This window comes from Rhizopus delemar, genomic scaffold, assembly GCF_000149305.1.
Source record: "Rhizopus delemar RA 99-880 supercont3.17 genomic scaffold, whole genome shotgun sequence".
In the NCBI taxonomy this organism is placed as follows: Eukaryota; Fungi; Mucoromycota; class Mucoromycetes; order Mucorales; family Rhizopodaceae; genus Rhizopus; species Rhizopus delemar.
Window position 1 is genome coordinate 709859 of NW_027137843.1, and position 16092 is coordinate 725950.

General features: G+C 33.4%; 5 protein-coding genes across 5 annotated transcripts; 2 read left to right on the forward strand and 3 right to left on the reverse strand.

Moving 5' to 3' along the window:
• Window positions 1–235: 235 nt before the first annotated feature.
• RO3G_15854 (uncharacterized protein) lies at window positions 236–1452 on the reverse strand (the record flags this gene model as incomplete). Its single annotated transcript, XM_067670438.1, has 6 exons — window positions 236–737; window positions 798–981; window positions 1037–1121; window positions 1180–1272; window positions 1323–1358; window positions 1420–1452. The coding sequence occupies 6 exons, from the start codon at window positions 1450–1452 to the stop codon at window positions 236–238; spliced, it is 933 nt and encodes a 310-aa protein (XP_067526539.1).
• A 3302-nt stretch (window positions 1453–4754) lies between these two features.
• Window positions 4755–5145, forward strand: RO3G_15855 (uncharacterized protein; the record flags this gene model as incomplete). Its single annotated transcript, XM_067670439.1, has 2 exons — window positions 4755–4803; window positions 4931–5145. The coding sequence occupies 2 exons, from the start codon at window positions 4755–4757 to the stop codon at window positions 5143–5145; spliced, it is 264 nt and encodes an 87-aa protein (XP_067526540.1).
• A 2783-nt stretch (window positions 5146–7928) lies between these two features.
• Window positions 7929–8066, reverse strand: RO3G_15856 (uncharacterized protein; the record flags this gene model as incomplete). The annotated part of the gene is made up of 1 exon (XM_067670440.1): window positions 7929–8066. One exon carries the CDS (start codon window positions 8064–8066, stop codon window positions 7929–7931), a length of 138 nt encoding a protein of 45 aa, XP_067526541.1.
• A 2103-nt stretch (window positions 8067–10169) lies between these two features.
• Window positions 10170–10839, reverse strand: RO3G_15857 (uncharacterized protein; the record flags this gene model as incomplete). Its single annotated transcript, XM_067670441.1, has 3 exons — window positions 10170–10512; window positions 10578–10666; window positions 10765–10839. The coding sequence occupies 3 exons, from the start codon at window positions 10837–10839 to the stop codon at window positions 10170–10172; spliced, it is 507 nt and encodes a 168-aa protein (XP_067526542.1).
• Window positions 10840–14274: 3435 nt separating this feature from the next.
• On the forward strand, window positions 14275–14781 carry RO3G_15858 (uncharacterized protein; the record flags this gene model as incomplete). Its single annotated transcript, XM_067670442.1, has 3 exons — window positions 14275–14367; window positions 14427–14511; window positions 14726–14781. The coding sequence occupies 3 exons, from the start codon at window positions 14275–14277 to the stop codon at window positions 14779–14781; spliced, it is 234 nt and encodes a 77-aa protein (XP_067526543.1).
• Between the last annotated feature and the right edge of the window lie 1311 nt (window positions 14782–16092).

Consider the following 16092-nt stretch of genomic DNA (forward strand, 5'->3'; position numbering starts at 1 on the left):
CTTCTTCACATTCATCTTCATACTCAATTTTTGCTTTCATTGAGAACATGCTTTATAAATAGTAGTTGATATGTCAATATGCTGATATAAATAACCAAAATTACCTTTTAAATTTCTGTTTAAGCGATGAAACATTTGATAGTACGTCACATTCTAAAAGTCTATTTATCAATAAATCCAGAAAAGCTATATATTAAAAAATATTAAACAATGCCTAAGCATGATCTTTTTTTTGTCATTTACATTCAAAATGGACGTCATTTTCATCCCAAAAGTTTGTTCTAGTGTTTAACGCCTTTGTATAATCTGAAACACTGCCATAACCTCTTTTTGTGTTTCCCAAAAATGCAAATATTTTTTGCATCTCTCCTAATGCCTGTAAGCACTTTGGTATTGTCTTTACTTCACGTTCTACTATTTCTTCTTGTGGGTTTTCAGAAAGCCCTTCTTGAACATCATTCTCATCAATATTGTTGTAATCTTCTTCTTCTTCTTCTTCTTCCTCTTGTTTCTTACTTATCCTTTCAGGCTGCTTAAATGTCGTCTTTTTCTCTATTGTAATGTATCCAGGAATACAATCACCCTGTCCTTTCCAATAATTATCAGGTGTTCCCCAATCTGCTGGTACTGGTCGGAAAGATAAAACAGCGGATTGAAAAGCTGTAATATGAAACAATGCTTGAATGACAATAGGTGCATAGTTAAAATAATAAGAGGGTGGTCTTAATCCAACTGGTCTAGATAATTCATAAAATATTCAATCATTTGTTTTTTTTTTGGTTTTTTTTTTTAGTTACAAATTATTAGTGGCCTTTCTATGTGAAGGATTTTCGGGATTTGTCCACCAAGTGAGTGAAAAGTCACTAGTTGTTTGTTGATTACTGTCATCATGACTAGGCGTTACTTGATCAGATGTCTCTTGTGGGCCTTTGTATAAAACAAGGCTTAAATTGGAGTTGTTGGTTGTTGTAGAATGACTTGCTAAAAAAGAGCAATATATGAATCATACAATTTTTTACTTTCTTATTTTTTTTACTTGTAGCTGTTGAATGAGCAAGCTTTTTTTGTCTTTTTTCTTCCTCCAAGCTCAAACTAATCGCAAGAGCCTCGCTTTTCTTTTCCTATTCAGCTTGTCAATCTTTTCGCGCATAAATGGATTCTTGTTTATGTTTTTATTACCTCTTCAATAAGCTTTACTTCCTCTTCCTCATCACTGATATAACTTCCGGAAAAAATATAATCGGCAGCACGGGCAACATCATTGTTATATCTCTGCGGAAAAAGAAGTTAGGTTCAATGATACTCAATCGTGGAGACTTTACAGCTAATGCTTTTTTCGCTTGAATTCTAGAAACCCCCTGAATAAAATTAAAAAATCAGCCTCTTTTTGAAATATTTTTATTGAATTTTTTCCATTACCAAATCTTGTAACTGATTTATTGCTTCTTCCATTGTTTTACTGATAGAAAAAAGAGAAAATATTCTTTGGTGACACTTTCCTGCAAATAAACTGGTATTTTTTTAACAAAATTGAGGCACCGCCTTATTCTTGTATTTTTTTTTTATGGATAAAAACTAATGTTTATTTAAAGCTCATCAAAAAGTGTATGGATAAGAGTGATGCAAGTGTATGAGACAGTGACTTGTCACGAAAATACAAAAGATATTAGCATAAAGAATTATAGGCAGATAATTTCAATAGTTCTTTTTGGATTTGATTGAGGACAATCTCATCCAAGGCAGGAGTCTGTTCAGAGAATTGTTGTCAGTGAGCTTTCCATATGAATCGAATGATTATAGCAAAAAAAATCATAGATTGTAAACTTGTCATGGTAGTGTAAGATGTAATACTTGGATAATCTAAGTGTGGATAAATTTTGGAATATTGAGCTACAGTTAGAATCTTTAGGATTTGACAAGTATTTCTTGAAAGCTGCTTTCCACAGATCTTGTTTTTGAATACAAGTAAAGGGCATATGCTGCTCGGTTTCTGGCAATTTGCATAATTGACAATATTCGTCTTCTATGTTTGCTGGGATGATTCTGTGCAAGCTGGATCGAGTGGATAATTCCTTATGAAGACTGTATTATACATTTTTTTTGGAATATAGTGCATAGGACTAATGATAAAAGCTTTACAGTTATTGTTACTTATATTTGTGATTTATGAATTTGGATTAAATCTGAACATTTTCTTTTAGTTGACGATTCTTCAATGCTGTTATATTGATATCATCGTAATTCATCTTTTGAATGAATGGGTCAAAGTTGATAATTGATTCAATTGGATGATCTTCATTATCAAATTCAGGACCGTTCGGTTCAGCTGACAATAATAATGCAAAAAACGGCTTGAAGGTAAGATTTCCATTAAGAACAGCGTTTTTGACTTTTTGTAAAATATTAGGAAAGCCACAATTTTGCCTGTTTTTGAATTAGATATCATTTGAAAGGAAATTCTGTTCAAAAAAATGATATATTTTTTGTGCTTGGAGGAATTTGCTAAAATTGGATTTTTCTTGTGGGTTTCTTCGCATATATCTTTGAATAGAATGAGTAGATTAGTCTGTGATGATATTGTCAGATCGCTTTCGGCAGGCAAACGAGGGTAAGGGTCTAAAATACTAAACATGGGTATTAGCGGATGTAGTTCTTTCATGATAGCATAGGATCTGGAATGCTTGAATATCATAGAGGTGATATGTGAAGGAACATCAAATGAAGATTGCAAAGTAAGTATCAATATCTTGTATAGGAGATCCGGTATCTGTTGGCAACTGTTTAACAATAGCGAATTGATATATCGCAACTGGAAAATATTTTGCTGGACTTCTACGTTCAATAATGTAATACCAACTTTATTTTTTGGTTATTCTAGAGCTGTTTGAGCAACTCTGGGAAATAGGTTATAAGTCACGAATTGACACACAATAGAAGACACTTTGTTATAAAAGCATTTTGGAAGGCTTGTAATACGCAGAAAATGTCATAATTTGGAGAGTATGAGTGTATTAACAATGTGTACCCTGCCATAAACGGAGAGCTCCAAGGATCTCTCAGAACAGATGGAGTCAGTGTCTCCATAATAAAGCAAAACACTGATACAAGCAGAAAGTTGCCTAAGCCCAACACTGAAAAGAAAGTGGACGGTAATCAAACAGAGCATATTGAAGGATTAGGTCAAGCCGACTTAAAAAGCACTGAAGGCAAGTGTGTCTTGATAGACCCTGGAAGGCGGGACTTGATGTACTGCATGAAAGAAACCAGCACTGTTGAAGAAAAACAAACACTTATATTTACGAAGAACAACCGCTCAAAATGCTCAAGGCACTTTAGATATTTAAGAAAACGTACTCAACCTTTTGTGGTCCAAAAAGCCGAAGCAATTCTTTCTAGATCTGAATCCAACACTGTAAACTTGAAAAAGTTCGTACAGTACATTGAAACAAGAGCATCAGTATAAAAAAAAACACACACACTTTGTACGAATATTATGCAAACTAGACAATAGAGTCCAAAGAAACATATTTCCCTGAATCCGAATTTGACTTTTGAGTCGATCAAAAATGTAATTTGTATTATAGAAACCTGTTCATAGCAAGAATCGGTGATTTTTTCCCTCAACCTAAAAACTACTCTACTAATAGTTCTGTAAAGTCTCAACTGTATGCCACTTACCTACAAATAATGTTATAACAAAAGCATATTTCAGAAAGACCGGATGATAGTGAGAAAAGCAAAGCTATAGGACTGGCAAAAGAGATGCGTAGACGGTCACAGAAAAGCAATTACAAAAAGACTATTAGTACAGCAATAGAAAAGCTACAACTTTTACCTTTTCGAAAATTGAACCTTTCAAGTAAACTCTTTTTTGACCAGAATGATCAAAAATTGGTGCGTAGCTTAAGAGTAAATTTTGGTCAAGATGCTGTCAGTTTTTGGAGATTGGTCCGCCCCTAATGTCAAGTATCAAGAATCGACAAGAAGCAAGGGGTTAATCAGGGTGTTAAAAAAGAATGGGTTTGTTGTCTACTTAATCAATGAATGCGAAACATCTTTCCATTGCCCAACCTGTGAAAATGAATTAGAAAAATTCAAAACCGTGCCAAATCCTCGCCCTTACTAACGGAAAAAGAAGTCAGACATGCTATGCAATGGTTTGCCAAGGTAATCCAAAAAAAAAGTAAAGTAATTCTTGATAACTAATGCAGCACTAGGTTTAAGGGCCTCTCGTGTCTTAAACAACAAACCACAGGAATAAAAAGAAGACTTTGGAATCGCAATCAAACAGCCGTGCTGAATTTTCTCAAGAGCCTAAACAGTCTGAGAAAGTCTGGCGAACATCCTAGCCTTTTTATCAGAAAACATTCTGTCTCCACCGAGGTTATCGCTTGGTCATTTGGTACAGGCATTTCATTAGAACAAATACAAAACGACAGCAATAAATGTACTAAACGAAATTTTCATTTAGGTTAGTGACATTTATTTTTCTGGAAATGACATTTGTTTTTTGCTAAACGAAGTTTATTTTCTTCAAACCGACAAAATTTACCAACCCCATTGTATATGATGTTAAAATAAATAAGAGCTCTAAACTGTTTGATTTCCAATACTCTGTTGCTTCTTATTTTTCTAGCCTCGAACATGTCTGTAACTTGTAATTCCAAAACAAAAAAAAAAAAAAAAAAAAAAAAAAAAAAAAAAAAAAAAAAAGAGATGATAACTACGGAGCTATCGATTAATTTATATCAACAATGAACGTACTGGGTCACCATACACTTTCAGGAATCAAAGGAAACTCAAGTAAAGACCACAAGATTAGGTATTATTGGTGATTAATAATTATGCCCAGCTATCAACTTGAAAAGTTTTATGGACAGAACCATACATATTAGAAAAGCTTTACCAGAAGACCATATATTACTATTAGTTTACATTGAACACTCTGATAAGATCTCTTCATTCAAACCATCAACAGTTACCAAATGGGTAAAGGGCATTATACAATCATCTGGTATTGACATAGCACAATACAATGCTCACACAATTCGTTTAGCCTTAACTATCAAGGCAATTGAAGAAAAGTCATTCTATTTGAACTGTCAAGAAACATGCGAAATGGAGTCTAAATTTAAACATTTTTGAATGCTTTATTATAAACCTGCAACACAACAATCGTCTAGTACCACAAAATACATTCACATTAGGAGATGGAGTAAAGCCAACTAAGATTGATTTAGAAACGACAAAAAATCAAAATGTTGGCGAAACGAAGTTAAATAATGTGATGGATGTCCACCCTTAAAATTGCCAGCTATTTGGCTCTTAAAATTATTATATTTAGCATAATTAGTTTTAGTTTAGTTTAATCTTTTACATATTAGCATCCTTCCAAAAAGGATTGATTGAATATTACATATACTTAGCTTTGAAGATTTAGGGAAGAAAAGGAAGTTACTATTTTGTTACAAAAAAGGAAAATAAATTGTGGCTCTTATTTTATCCTGGGCCAATTCTCAAATTCGTTGAAAAATAGAATACAGTCATTTCAAAAAGTAATGTTGCCAAAAATCCTCCTGTTCAAAAATATATGTCGCTTGAAATGCTTTGCAAAATATTTTTGTATAAATTAATCGATAGCTCAATAATTCTCCTTTTTTTTTATTTTATTTTATTTTATTTTTATTTTTTTTCGCGTTAGAAAATAAAAAAAGTTCATTGCACATTTTTTGAGTCTTTCTGATATGTTTTGAATTGCCACTAATCACGTAGTAAGTATACGTCCTCTACATTCCCAAAAGGTTTAATAATAACAAGGGCTTCTCTGAAAATAAAAAAATTTAGGTTTCTTTTCTTTAATCATCAACGTCGGTAGTAAGGTCTGCCTATGTCCCGCTCGAGTTTAGTAGATCTGATGACTAGTTAAGGTCCGCCTACGTCTCAGCTTACTAGAAAGATTAGAAACCTCTTTTTTTAAGATAAGTATTTATATGTTATCTATCTTATTTATTAGTAGTTTAACTAACTAAAGCAGCTATAAATGTAGGTTTATGTTCATGAGCATTCAGTTTGTCATGATGATAAACACATCGAACTGTAGAAATTCTGGTTCTAATGTAGAACAGATTTTAAATGGTTTGTAGTATATTGAAACACCAGTGAAATGCTATTTTGTAAATATTTCTATTAACTCTTTTATGTGCATAATAAACCATTTTAACTTTCAAACAAGTAGTAGGTTTTTATTGCTTTTTTTCGTTTTTTTCCCTTAATGTTAAATGGTTGTAAGTATAAAAGTATGACCTTGATATGAGTATTATAATAAAAACTTCCAATCTAAATAAGTTGTTGATATGCAAGATTCAAATTCTTGGATCGAAATTGCTTTATAAAATCATGTTTGAACAGATCATATAGTATAAGGTTAACTTACAATGGATACCCTTAAAGTTAACAGCTCATTGACAAGCCAAAAACATTATTAAACATGCTAATATCTTTCTTGTGAACGGATTGTTCATTATGGTATATTATATCAGGTCTTGAATAATTATTATTCGAACACACAACTTCTTTTAGTACGTACGGCCTAATTCAGTAAATATGCCCATTGTACAGTACTTGTTTCATAGCTTATCTGCCTCCAGTGGGTTTAATTAGTTTAATGGACATGATTTTCCTTTAATTCCTTTGGAAACGATATTACCATAAATATTTGTGTGGTTGTCCTGATACACTTTATGCACTTGGCACGAGGTGCCCCATGAAAAATAGTGGCTTAATGCCTTTTTTGTAATTTTAAGGGATAAAAAAAATGTATGATTCTAAAACGTAAATATGTAGAAATACAGCGAAAATGAATAGTTAAAACTACCTGAAATTGCAATCAGCTATTCAAAATTGGATGATCTTTTCTAATAGTGCACTTTATAGAAGAATACAGTTGTAAAAATTTAGAGATATTTACGGATGGGTCCTATCGTCCATTGTAGGGTATTTAGAAGCTTCCAGGGTAAGTAAGCAATCAAAAAGAGCTCTCTTCCCTCAATAATTATTTCTTCGTGAAGAAAGTATGTTGTTTGCCTCAATCACTTCATCTTGTATATTTTTAATGTTGCTTAATAAAAGAGGCTTATTGTCAAACTATTCATTGTGAGTTTAAACTACGCTATAAAGATAAATGAAAAAAAATACAAATATGCATAATTATTCTTTATTTGTTTCTTTTATTCTCATGGTTTCCAACTACTTTCTAGACATTGACGTGAGCCAATGGTTCTTAAAGTCTGCATTCCAAGCAATAGAAGCGGATAGACCACTTGCTCCCGCACGTGAAATATTACGCACATTGAAAAAAATGCTGGCTGATATAAGTGAAGCAGAGAACAACGAAAAAGCTACGGCAGCCAAAAAGACATTAAGAAATTGGAAGGTAAACTAAATCTTCATAAAAGATTTTTTCCACGCATAGTAATCCTTAGCTATTACGAAGAAGAACGTTAAATCGATGTTTACAAAAAAGAGAGGCAAAAAGAAGAACACCAAAAATATTATTCAAAACACTGGAATTTGGATTAATGAGTCAAAAGTGACAATGCATTATGATAAGGAGCGGCATGTCGGCTGATCATGTAATATTATGTAAGTTGCTGTGTAGGAGGGAGGGCAGTTTTCCAAATTAAAGCAGAATTATGATCTTTTTTTTGGCAATATCAAAACTGCATGTTTAAATCGCAATTTTGATGATTTTCTATAATATGGTTTGATTTACTTGAGCAAGACGGAGATAGTGTAAGTAATTTGCTCAATGTGCTGTCATATATTATTTTTGAGAGTTAAACTGAAGCTTAAGAGTAGTATTAAGAGTGTTTTGCATTACTTCCGTTTTAGGTTGGAAAAAAGTAAATAATCAATGATATTTATATTTATTATATTCTTCGATGTTTTTGTTCAGAGTATTCAATCATATCAATGGCATCAAGGTTAATACCAAACTTTCTCTTCATTCTGACTGGTATATCTGTACCAAAAAAGTACAAATCATCTGCCTTGCGCACTCGAGACATTGCAACATACATTTGGCCGTGAGAGGGCATATGATCCAAGTAAATTGCAACAGATTCAATGGTGATACTCTGCGCTTTATGAATGGTCGTAGCAAATGCAGGAACAATTGGGAATTGGATCCTTACATAGCTCGTACCAGGGATTGACCTAGAAATTCTTTGGATCCAAAGCGATTCTTGTGTGCCTTCTGCCTCTTGCTTCACTAGCAGTATGTTCTCCTCATCAACCTCAGAAACCCTTGCCAGAGTACTGTTCACTCAACCCCTAGATACCTGCAAGTTCTGTATGAGCATCACTGGCATGTTGATCTTTAGTTGTAGCTCTTCAAGAAGCCTGGTTTCTTTTAAAGCGTTATATGCTGACTTCCGGTTACCGCCATTGTAGATATCAAATGCAGGAATAGCGACAGGTTCCCCCTCAAGGCGTTTGAATTCCTTTATGTTTGCTCTATCTACATTACTTCTTGTCGTATAAAGACACAGACAATTGACAGGAAGATCACTTTTTGGTACAGTTCGAGAATTGATGAATTTAGCAACATCCTCGTCAAAGTTACATGCACGAACTTTGTTGAGAACATCGATCAGCTTTTAGTTCACTTGCCGAATTGGTGTATGCAATGAGAATTTGGCAGAGAAATTGTAAAGCGGAGTATCCCAGATTAAGCCTTCGTCAATTCGTATAGGTAATAATTGTGCTACATCGCCAAAGAAGATTGTTTTAATGCCACCTGTTGTAGAACAGTAACTGATTGTAGTTGACATTGATAAATATAAGCTTTAATACAAGATCATAATTAAAATAAAATAAAATACAAGTTTATTTAAATAAGATCATACAATCAATATCAATTAAACATATTCTTTTAGAATATGTATTGTATTCATGAGAGTTCTTTGATAAGAAGAAGTATCAGCTAAAATAACAAAATCCAATCCAATGTCAGGAATATTGCTAATCTTTCACATAATTGAAAAAACGCGTAAAATAACGTTATTCAAATCATTGAGGAGTTCCCAGAATAAAAGATAATCTATGACAGACATACAAAAGAACAAATGAAAAGTTTTCATAATCATAATTATAAATAACACTTGCTAAAGTGCCAGAAGATTAAAAGAACGCTTACAATAGCAGATATCAAGCCACTCAATAAGATATAATTACTTACCTTCAATTAGAATAATCTTTACTTTAAAACTTAAAATGAAATACAGATCAGTCTCAAAAAGTACTCACACTATTTCTCGATCTTTGTTTCTACCTTTTCTTTTATTATCCTAACCATTATACAACAGGCCGGGCTGAGATCAATAATAAAATAATAAAGACATCATTAATGACCAAACACGACAATTATGCAGAGACTCATTACTAACAAGTTGGTACTATATATACAAGTCATTTATTACTCCTTACAATGTAGTTCATCGCCAGATCCTTGTGCCTCAACTATGCTAGTGTAGGAGATGTTTGTTTTATAGCATAATTTATTAATAAAATTAACAGAAGGCAGGAGAGAAAAAGTGTTAAAACCTAAGCAATGATATTAAGGGTAGGAGGGGGATAACAAGGGCTCAAAGTAGACATTTCCGAGTAGTCTTCTTCCTTTGTCAACTTTAATATGATTGGGTTGATGATATCGTTTAAGCAATGAGGCTTCACAGAACTGTATTTATACTTGGTTTTTCAATGTTGTGCTCTTCTTTAAGGGCTATAATATTTCTCATAGACTCATTCAATTCACACTATTTTGACAATACCATTAGTTTTGCTGCGTGCGTAAGCACAAGGGATCGTTACCTTGACTTTCCAGCAAAACTGAGCCAAATCAGGCAAAAAATCTCCTCTGTTTTGAAATTCTGGCTTAATTTGAATATTCGCCTCTCTCCAGAGGTCGAATACACCTCCATTCTGGTAGCATACGCTCCAGAAGTGCAATTCAGTATCTATGTTTGTTTGAAAATAAAGAATATTAGAATATATTGTACTATTTTCATACATAAAAAATTTACCGGCTGCATGAAGAAAGAATACCTTCACCTTGACAAATGCTTTCAATGTGGCTTAAGGGTAATCATCAACTATGCATTTGAGCATAGCTAATGCTCCGTATAGCCTTTATGATGACCAAGTTTCACTTTATTTTTATCCTTATTTGAGAAACTTCCAGAGGTCTCCAATAACAAGAGTTCTAACTTGTCTAAACCAAAAAGTTTTATCAATCCGTCAGATTTATACTGATTTTTATCATCTACATAAAGAACAACAGCCTTAAGCTGTCGACTCATGCTTTCTAAACATGGATGACTTTGTATGAAATCCGAATTGCAGCCCTCAATGGTGACACTTTTAGCAATGATACTAAGGTAGGGCCAAACAAAAAGCTGGTTGAATGCATCCTCATTAGAATTATAATCAATGTGACTGGAATATGATTTGTGACTATAAAAGCATGAGTTAAACTGGTATATGTTTATGCGATATTCATAAATTTGTGTTTAGCTTACGCTTCCTTCAAGATATGATCCAAAAATTCCAAATTAATAGCAGCATCATCATGATCCTCTTCCTCTTTTAATAATAATAAGGAAAGAGTCTAACATTCTTCTTTGCTTCTTTCAGGTCGTTCTAGACGTAAAACGTTAATAAATAAAAATGATTTGTATCGATTTGTTATATGGAATGAGAACTTACAGAATCTATAAATGCATCGATGTATTGATGGAAGCTTTGAGGCATTGGATTTATGATTGTATTACGAACTTCCATGTTTACTATACAAATCGCGATCAAAGTGAGATTTGGGAGAAACCCCTTTGCCGGAACTAACGATATTATTGGCTTCAGACCTAAAATAGAGAGACAACATTTGATAGTTTAGATAAATGTTATCTGGTGTCCGTTATATATGACTTACCTGTACGGATGAAAAGCCTCAGTATGACTTTGTACAAAGTAATTGAAATCTAGTCAGACACTTGCTTCCTAAATTTTTTTTTTCTTTTTTTAGTTAAGACATATATAAAATAATCCACGATTGTATCAAAAAGTTACAGCGTGTTCAGCATGAAGCGTTGTAAATCAGCCTTGGACAATTGGCCTTGAAACAGTCGAAGACCTCAGCACCTGACTTCAATCGCCATAAGATTATCATCCACTTCATGAGGGCCTTGCTTGCTTCAGTTAAAGCTGGAGGACGTCCATTAACATTATCAGGTCTTTGGACATTTCATTTCTTGCAGTACCGATAGGCAGTGGCTTTAGAGACAATCAAGCGATCAGCAATATAGTTGTCAGATAAATTAGTCTATAAGAGTGCTCTTAAAACATTTGAATAAATTGAGAAACAGAGCGAGTCATTTTTAATAAAGATTGAGCTGAATATGTTGGATGAAAAAGGGTAAAATTCGTTATGCGTTTATTAATAAAATAACTTTTTTTTCTGGCGAATTGTTTGTCGTTTCAAAATTAATCTCTTATGATAGGTGCTCTCAGAGCCACGCTTTATTTTCCTTTTTAGTATAACATCTTTTCTCTTTCTTCCCTATACCTTTCAAAGCTGCGCATTGTGGAATATATTATGGATTATATCATCCAATCTGACCATGAATAGCAACGACAAAAAACTCAAAAAGTTCTAGTCCAAGCAAAAGTGGAGCAAATTGTCTGCGAACTCGAAAGCTCAAGATTACAAAAAGGCGAATAATACAATAGCTATTCTCTCCCCTCAAAGCCATACATGAAATCTAGGACAAAAATTCCAAGTCCCAGCATAAAGAGGGTTTCAATTTTTTCAGAAGATTAGCACAAAAAGGCATTGATGAGTGGGTCAAGTTTGAGCAAATCATCAAAGAATCTATCCAAGAATTTAAACAATGAAAAGTAAACTCAAATTAACTCATTAATACCATATATAAGAATACAGAAACAATCAGAGTATAAGCACGAACAAGTACTGCGTTATACGAAAAATCGCAACGCCTCAATGATCAAAACAGGACTGCTCACAGCTCCCCAAAAGGCAGAGACGTCTTTTTCAGCATTATTATGCAATACGAAAGACTTACAATCTTCAGATTTAGGTCAGCAAAACTACAAGAACAAGAAGAGAATTGGCTCTCAAAGCGCTTAATTTACCTACAAGTCTCAAACGCTTGGAAACAGTAGCAGCTGATGATGAAAAAACAAAGAAAATACCTTCAATGCCGATTTTATTGAACAAATTCATAAAGCTCGATTTGAAAAAAAGAATTATCTAAAACGCAAGTCGAGGAAACCATAGAGGACGGTTCGAATGTGGATTCCGTGAGAAACTTTTTAACAATGCAAGAGAACGTTGGCGCGGGTTATCAAAGGGACATCAGTATCTTTATGAAGAGGAAGAAGTGCCTCTTTCTCTCAACAAGGAAACAGCATCCCCACAACATCAACTACAAATAATAATAACAACTAATATCTCAATAGCCAACGATAGATCAGCAACCTCAACACCATCAACTCTATAGTTTCCCGAAGGGTGGGAAATTACTTGGAGGACGCCTAATACAGTTTTATAAAAATTGGATAGATAATTTTACACCAATGACTGTTGAATATTGTGAAAGCGGGATATAATCTTCAATATGTCACAACACCAATACCTTTGAGTTGCTTGTGTTTAGTGACCACCAAATCTTATTGAGTAGGTCAAGGATGCGTTGAATAAAGTAAAATAAAAGATAAAATAAAATAAAAAAGGTTTACAATGAAGTGCCTATACTTAAAGGGACTTCTTGTTCTTCATATTAGTTAAAATAAATAAAAACAAAAGAGATTTACTTTGAATGATAATTATTTAAAAAGAATCAAAGAGTTAAAGTAAGATAAAGTAGTAGTGAAATAAGTCAAAAAGAAAACAAGAAATGTCAGTCTATTTATAAGTGTTTAGTTTTTCTGATTATATGTTGTTTTTGGCAATATCTAATAAGAGTTTTGTTTTGTGTGAATTCATAGAGCTGTGTGAACTCACAACTTTATGATTTTGCATGATTGTATCAATTTAGGTAAGGATCGTGACACTAGTATTTGAATTTTCTGCAGTCGTTACGCTGCTGTGAACTTGCAAGTTTTTTTTTTTCCTTTTTTTTTAAAAAAAAAAGTTGTTATGATTACTTACAACAAATCACAGACCTATTAAATAGGGTAGGTATTAGGATTGCACACTTTTCTTCCTCCAAATTCCCCCAAATATTTGAAGGCTCCTTCCATGCTTCGTTTGGTCGTTACAGAGCTGTAGATTGGTAAAACTTTCTTTGTGTAGTTGCCAAATATCTTCTTACCTTAGTTGGATATGAAGCAAAAAAAGCGCTGAAGTGCCTGATAAATGGTTGCAAACTGGCATTCCGTTGAATGTTGAAGGAAGAGAATGTGAGAAGAATGAAAAGGTGAATACACAGTAGCAGCGGTTTGTTATTATGTTTCACTAACCAACAGTATTTTATCACCTAATGTAGTGACGTGGAAGCATGGCACAAGTACACGTGACGAGATCAATGTTGGTAATCTAAATAGAATATTACACAATTGTAATATGAACGAAGATGAGGCGAATGATAAGCTGTGTGAGTTAAGAAGTTCGGCCAGTAGCCAAGATGAAAAGATGGCCGTAATGATAGCAATGTCTCTTGTTGGTGGTTTTTTTAGTCATGCGTCTAAAAAAGAAAGCGAGTCTAATTTAATCATTGAAACATTACGGCCATTCTTAAATAACTGTATCATTGCACCTACAAAAGACACAAAATACGAATGGTATGTACTATTAACATTAAACAATAAATTATTAACAATTTTTGTTTTAAGGATGACGTACCGTCTTGTCCCAACTGTAGGTGCTGATACAGTTATGATCCCTGATTTCGTCCTGTGGGTGGAGCCACATGCCAATAGAAACTTCGAGGTTTTTTTTGTGGAGGTGAAGAAGCAGGGAAACTTTGCAAATGGTCATCTGGAAAGCGACTTAGTAAAACTAGGCAAGGAAATGCAGCTGGGGTTAAATAAGCTGTTAAAAAGAAAAGTAGAAAACCCGGAAGTTGTTGGGTTGTTGCTGGAAGGTAGTTTACTTTTTTATCGTTATTGTTGATATATTGGACTACTACTAACACCAATAGAATAGGGGGTCAAGCAACAGCATATAAAATGGACTTATTATATAACGGTCAATACAGAATGGTTGAGTTAAGCAGGTTTTTTTTGACCAGAGACAACGTGGATGATGTCATGTTGGTTCCAACAATTATGGAGAAATTGTGCCAGCTCCAGGTAAATAGTAGTTATTTTAACATTTATATGGAAGTAGTATTTTAACATATTTTAATAAGCGTATAATTCAAAACACCATTGACAAGTTATACCAAGCGATCCAAGAACCAAGTAGTCAGGTGGGTATCACATCATACATGAGAAGTATGTATGGTAGCCCTGTCGCAGTAAAATGCGCGAAAAGAAATAAAATAAAAGCATTTTTCTATCATAATTCTGTTACTGGTATCAAATTCACTTTTCCTATCGTTATGAGAATATAGTAAATGAATCATTCGTTGCTTTACTGGTTAAATTTTTATATTCAAGTTCAATGGTCTTATTTTGACATATTCAATTCAAATAATTTTTACCTTAGTTTCTAGAACAGATAAAGAATCAAAGGAATTGAAAGAACCGCCCTTTGAATGTTAAAAAAAAAAAAAAAAAAAAAAAAAAAAAAAAAAAAAAAAATCAGTTTTCCAGTGGAGAAAATACGTGGATGCTAGAATACTGTGTATACAGTCCGGCTGGTGGATATTTTCGATTACAAAAAAAGTAAACGGCGGTCATAAAAAAATGATATTGTCGGTTATGAAAAGATACAATTGGCCGTTACAGAAAAAGGGTTGTCAGCGAATAAAAATATAATTGTCTCGCCGTCTCTGTATGCCTGAAGCAATAGCTGACCCTATATCTTTCCTTTTGAATATGCTTCCGACACGCACATTTGTTCCCTCTAGTATTGCTCTGTCCTGGACCTGTCGATAGCCTGCTATATGTTCTATCCTCCATGAATTAGATCAACTACAACACTATACAATCATCCCATGCAAGACACCTCATGGCCAAAAACTAATTGAATGGCTGAAACAATTTAACTAACTTCGCATGTCTCTCTATACACCCTACTTTCCTTTCTCATTTTTTACCCTTGAACTCGAAGGGGTTTTTTCTAAACATCAAACCTCCAAACGGATTGATCTGGTCCGGGCGGACACTTATTTGTTTTATTTTTTAGCGCTCAATTGGACCTTTAATAAAATATAACGTTTAAACAAAAAGGGTTGTCAGCGAATAAAAAAATATTGTCGAAAGGCAAGATTTGATTTTGTCTGCTGACGCAAAAACAAAAAAAAGGCGTTTTGCAAAAAGTTGTCACTCTTCTGTCTTTTCTTTATTAATTTTCATATCTTTGAAGCCATGAGCTCTAAATTGATTGATTGCAATGTGTGTAAAACACCATTTTCTGAATTGTCCAAACTAAGACTGCACAACTACTGACTGCATTCAACAGAAGTGAACGTTTAAATAAATGGAGGTGAGTCAAGGCAATGGTGCATATTCTTTTAAGCCAATACTGATTATTTTATTTTCTAAAAGTTTCCACCAGAGTTTTACGAAATGATGATGGTGTCTTCCTTTGCCCCTGTTGTTTTCGTCAGAAATATACTTTTCCAGGCTCATTGAAAAGACATTTAAAAAAGCATTTTCAAGATCAGGAAGCAAAAGCAACTGCACAAACCGACTGTTTTAATCGTAAGATTAAATAAGAAAATTAAACAAAAAAACAATAGCAGCAATATAAAATTAAAATCCTTCTTTATTGCAGATTTCTTTATATTGCCAAAGAGCCCCGTTTAATGGATAAAAAGTTGGCATCTATTTATATTCTTTGTGAGCGTAGATATAAAAGATATAGACTCGGTAACGATGTCGTGCTGAAGAATCAATGATTAAGCTAAA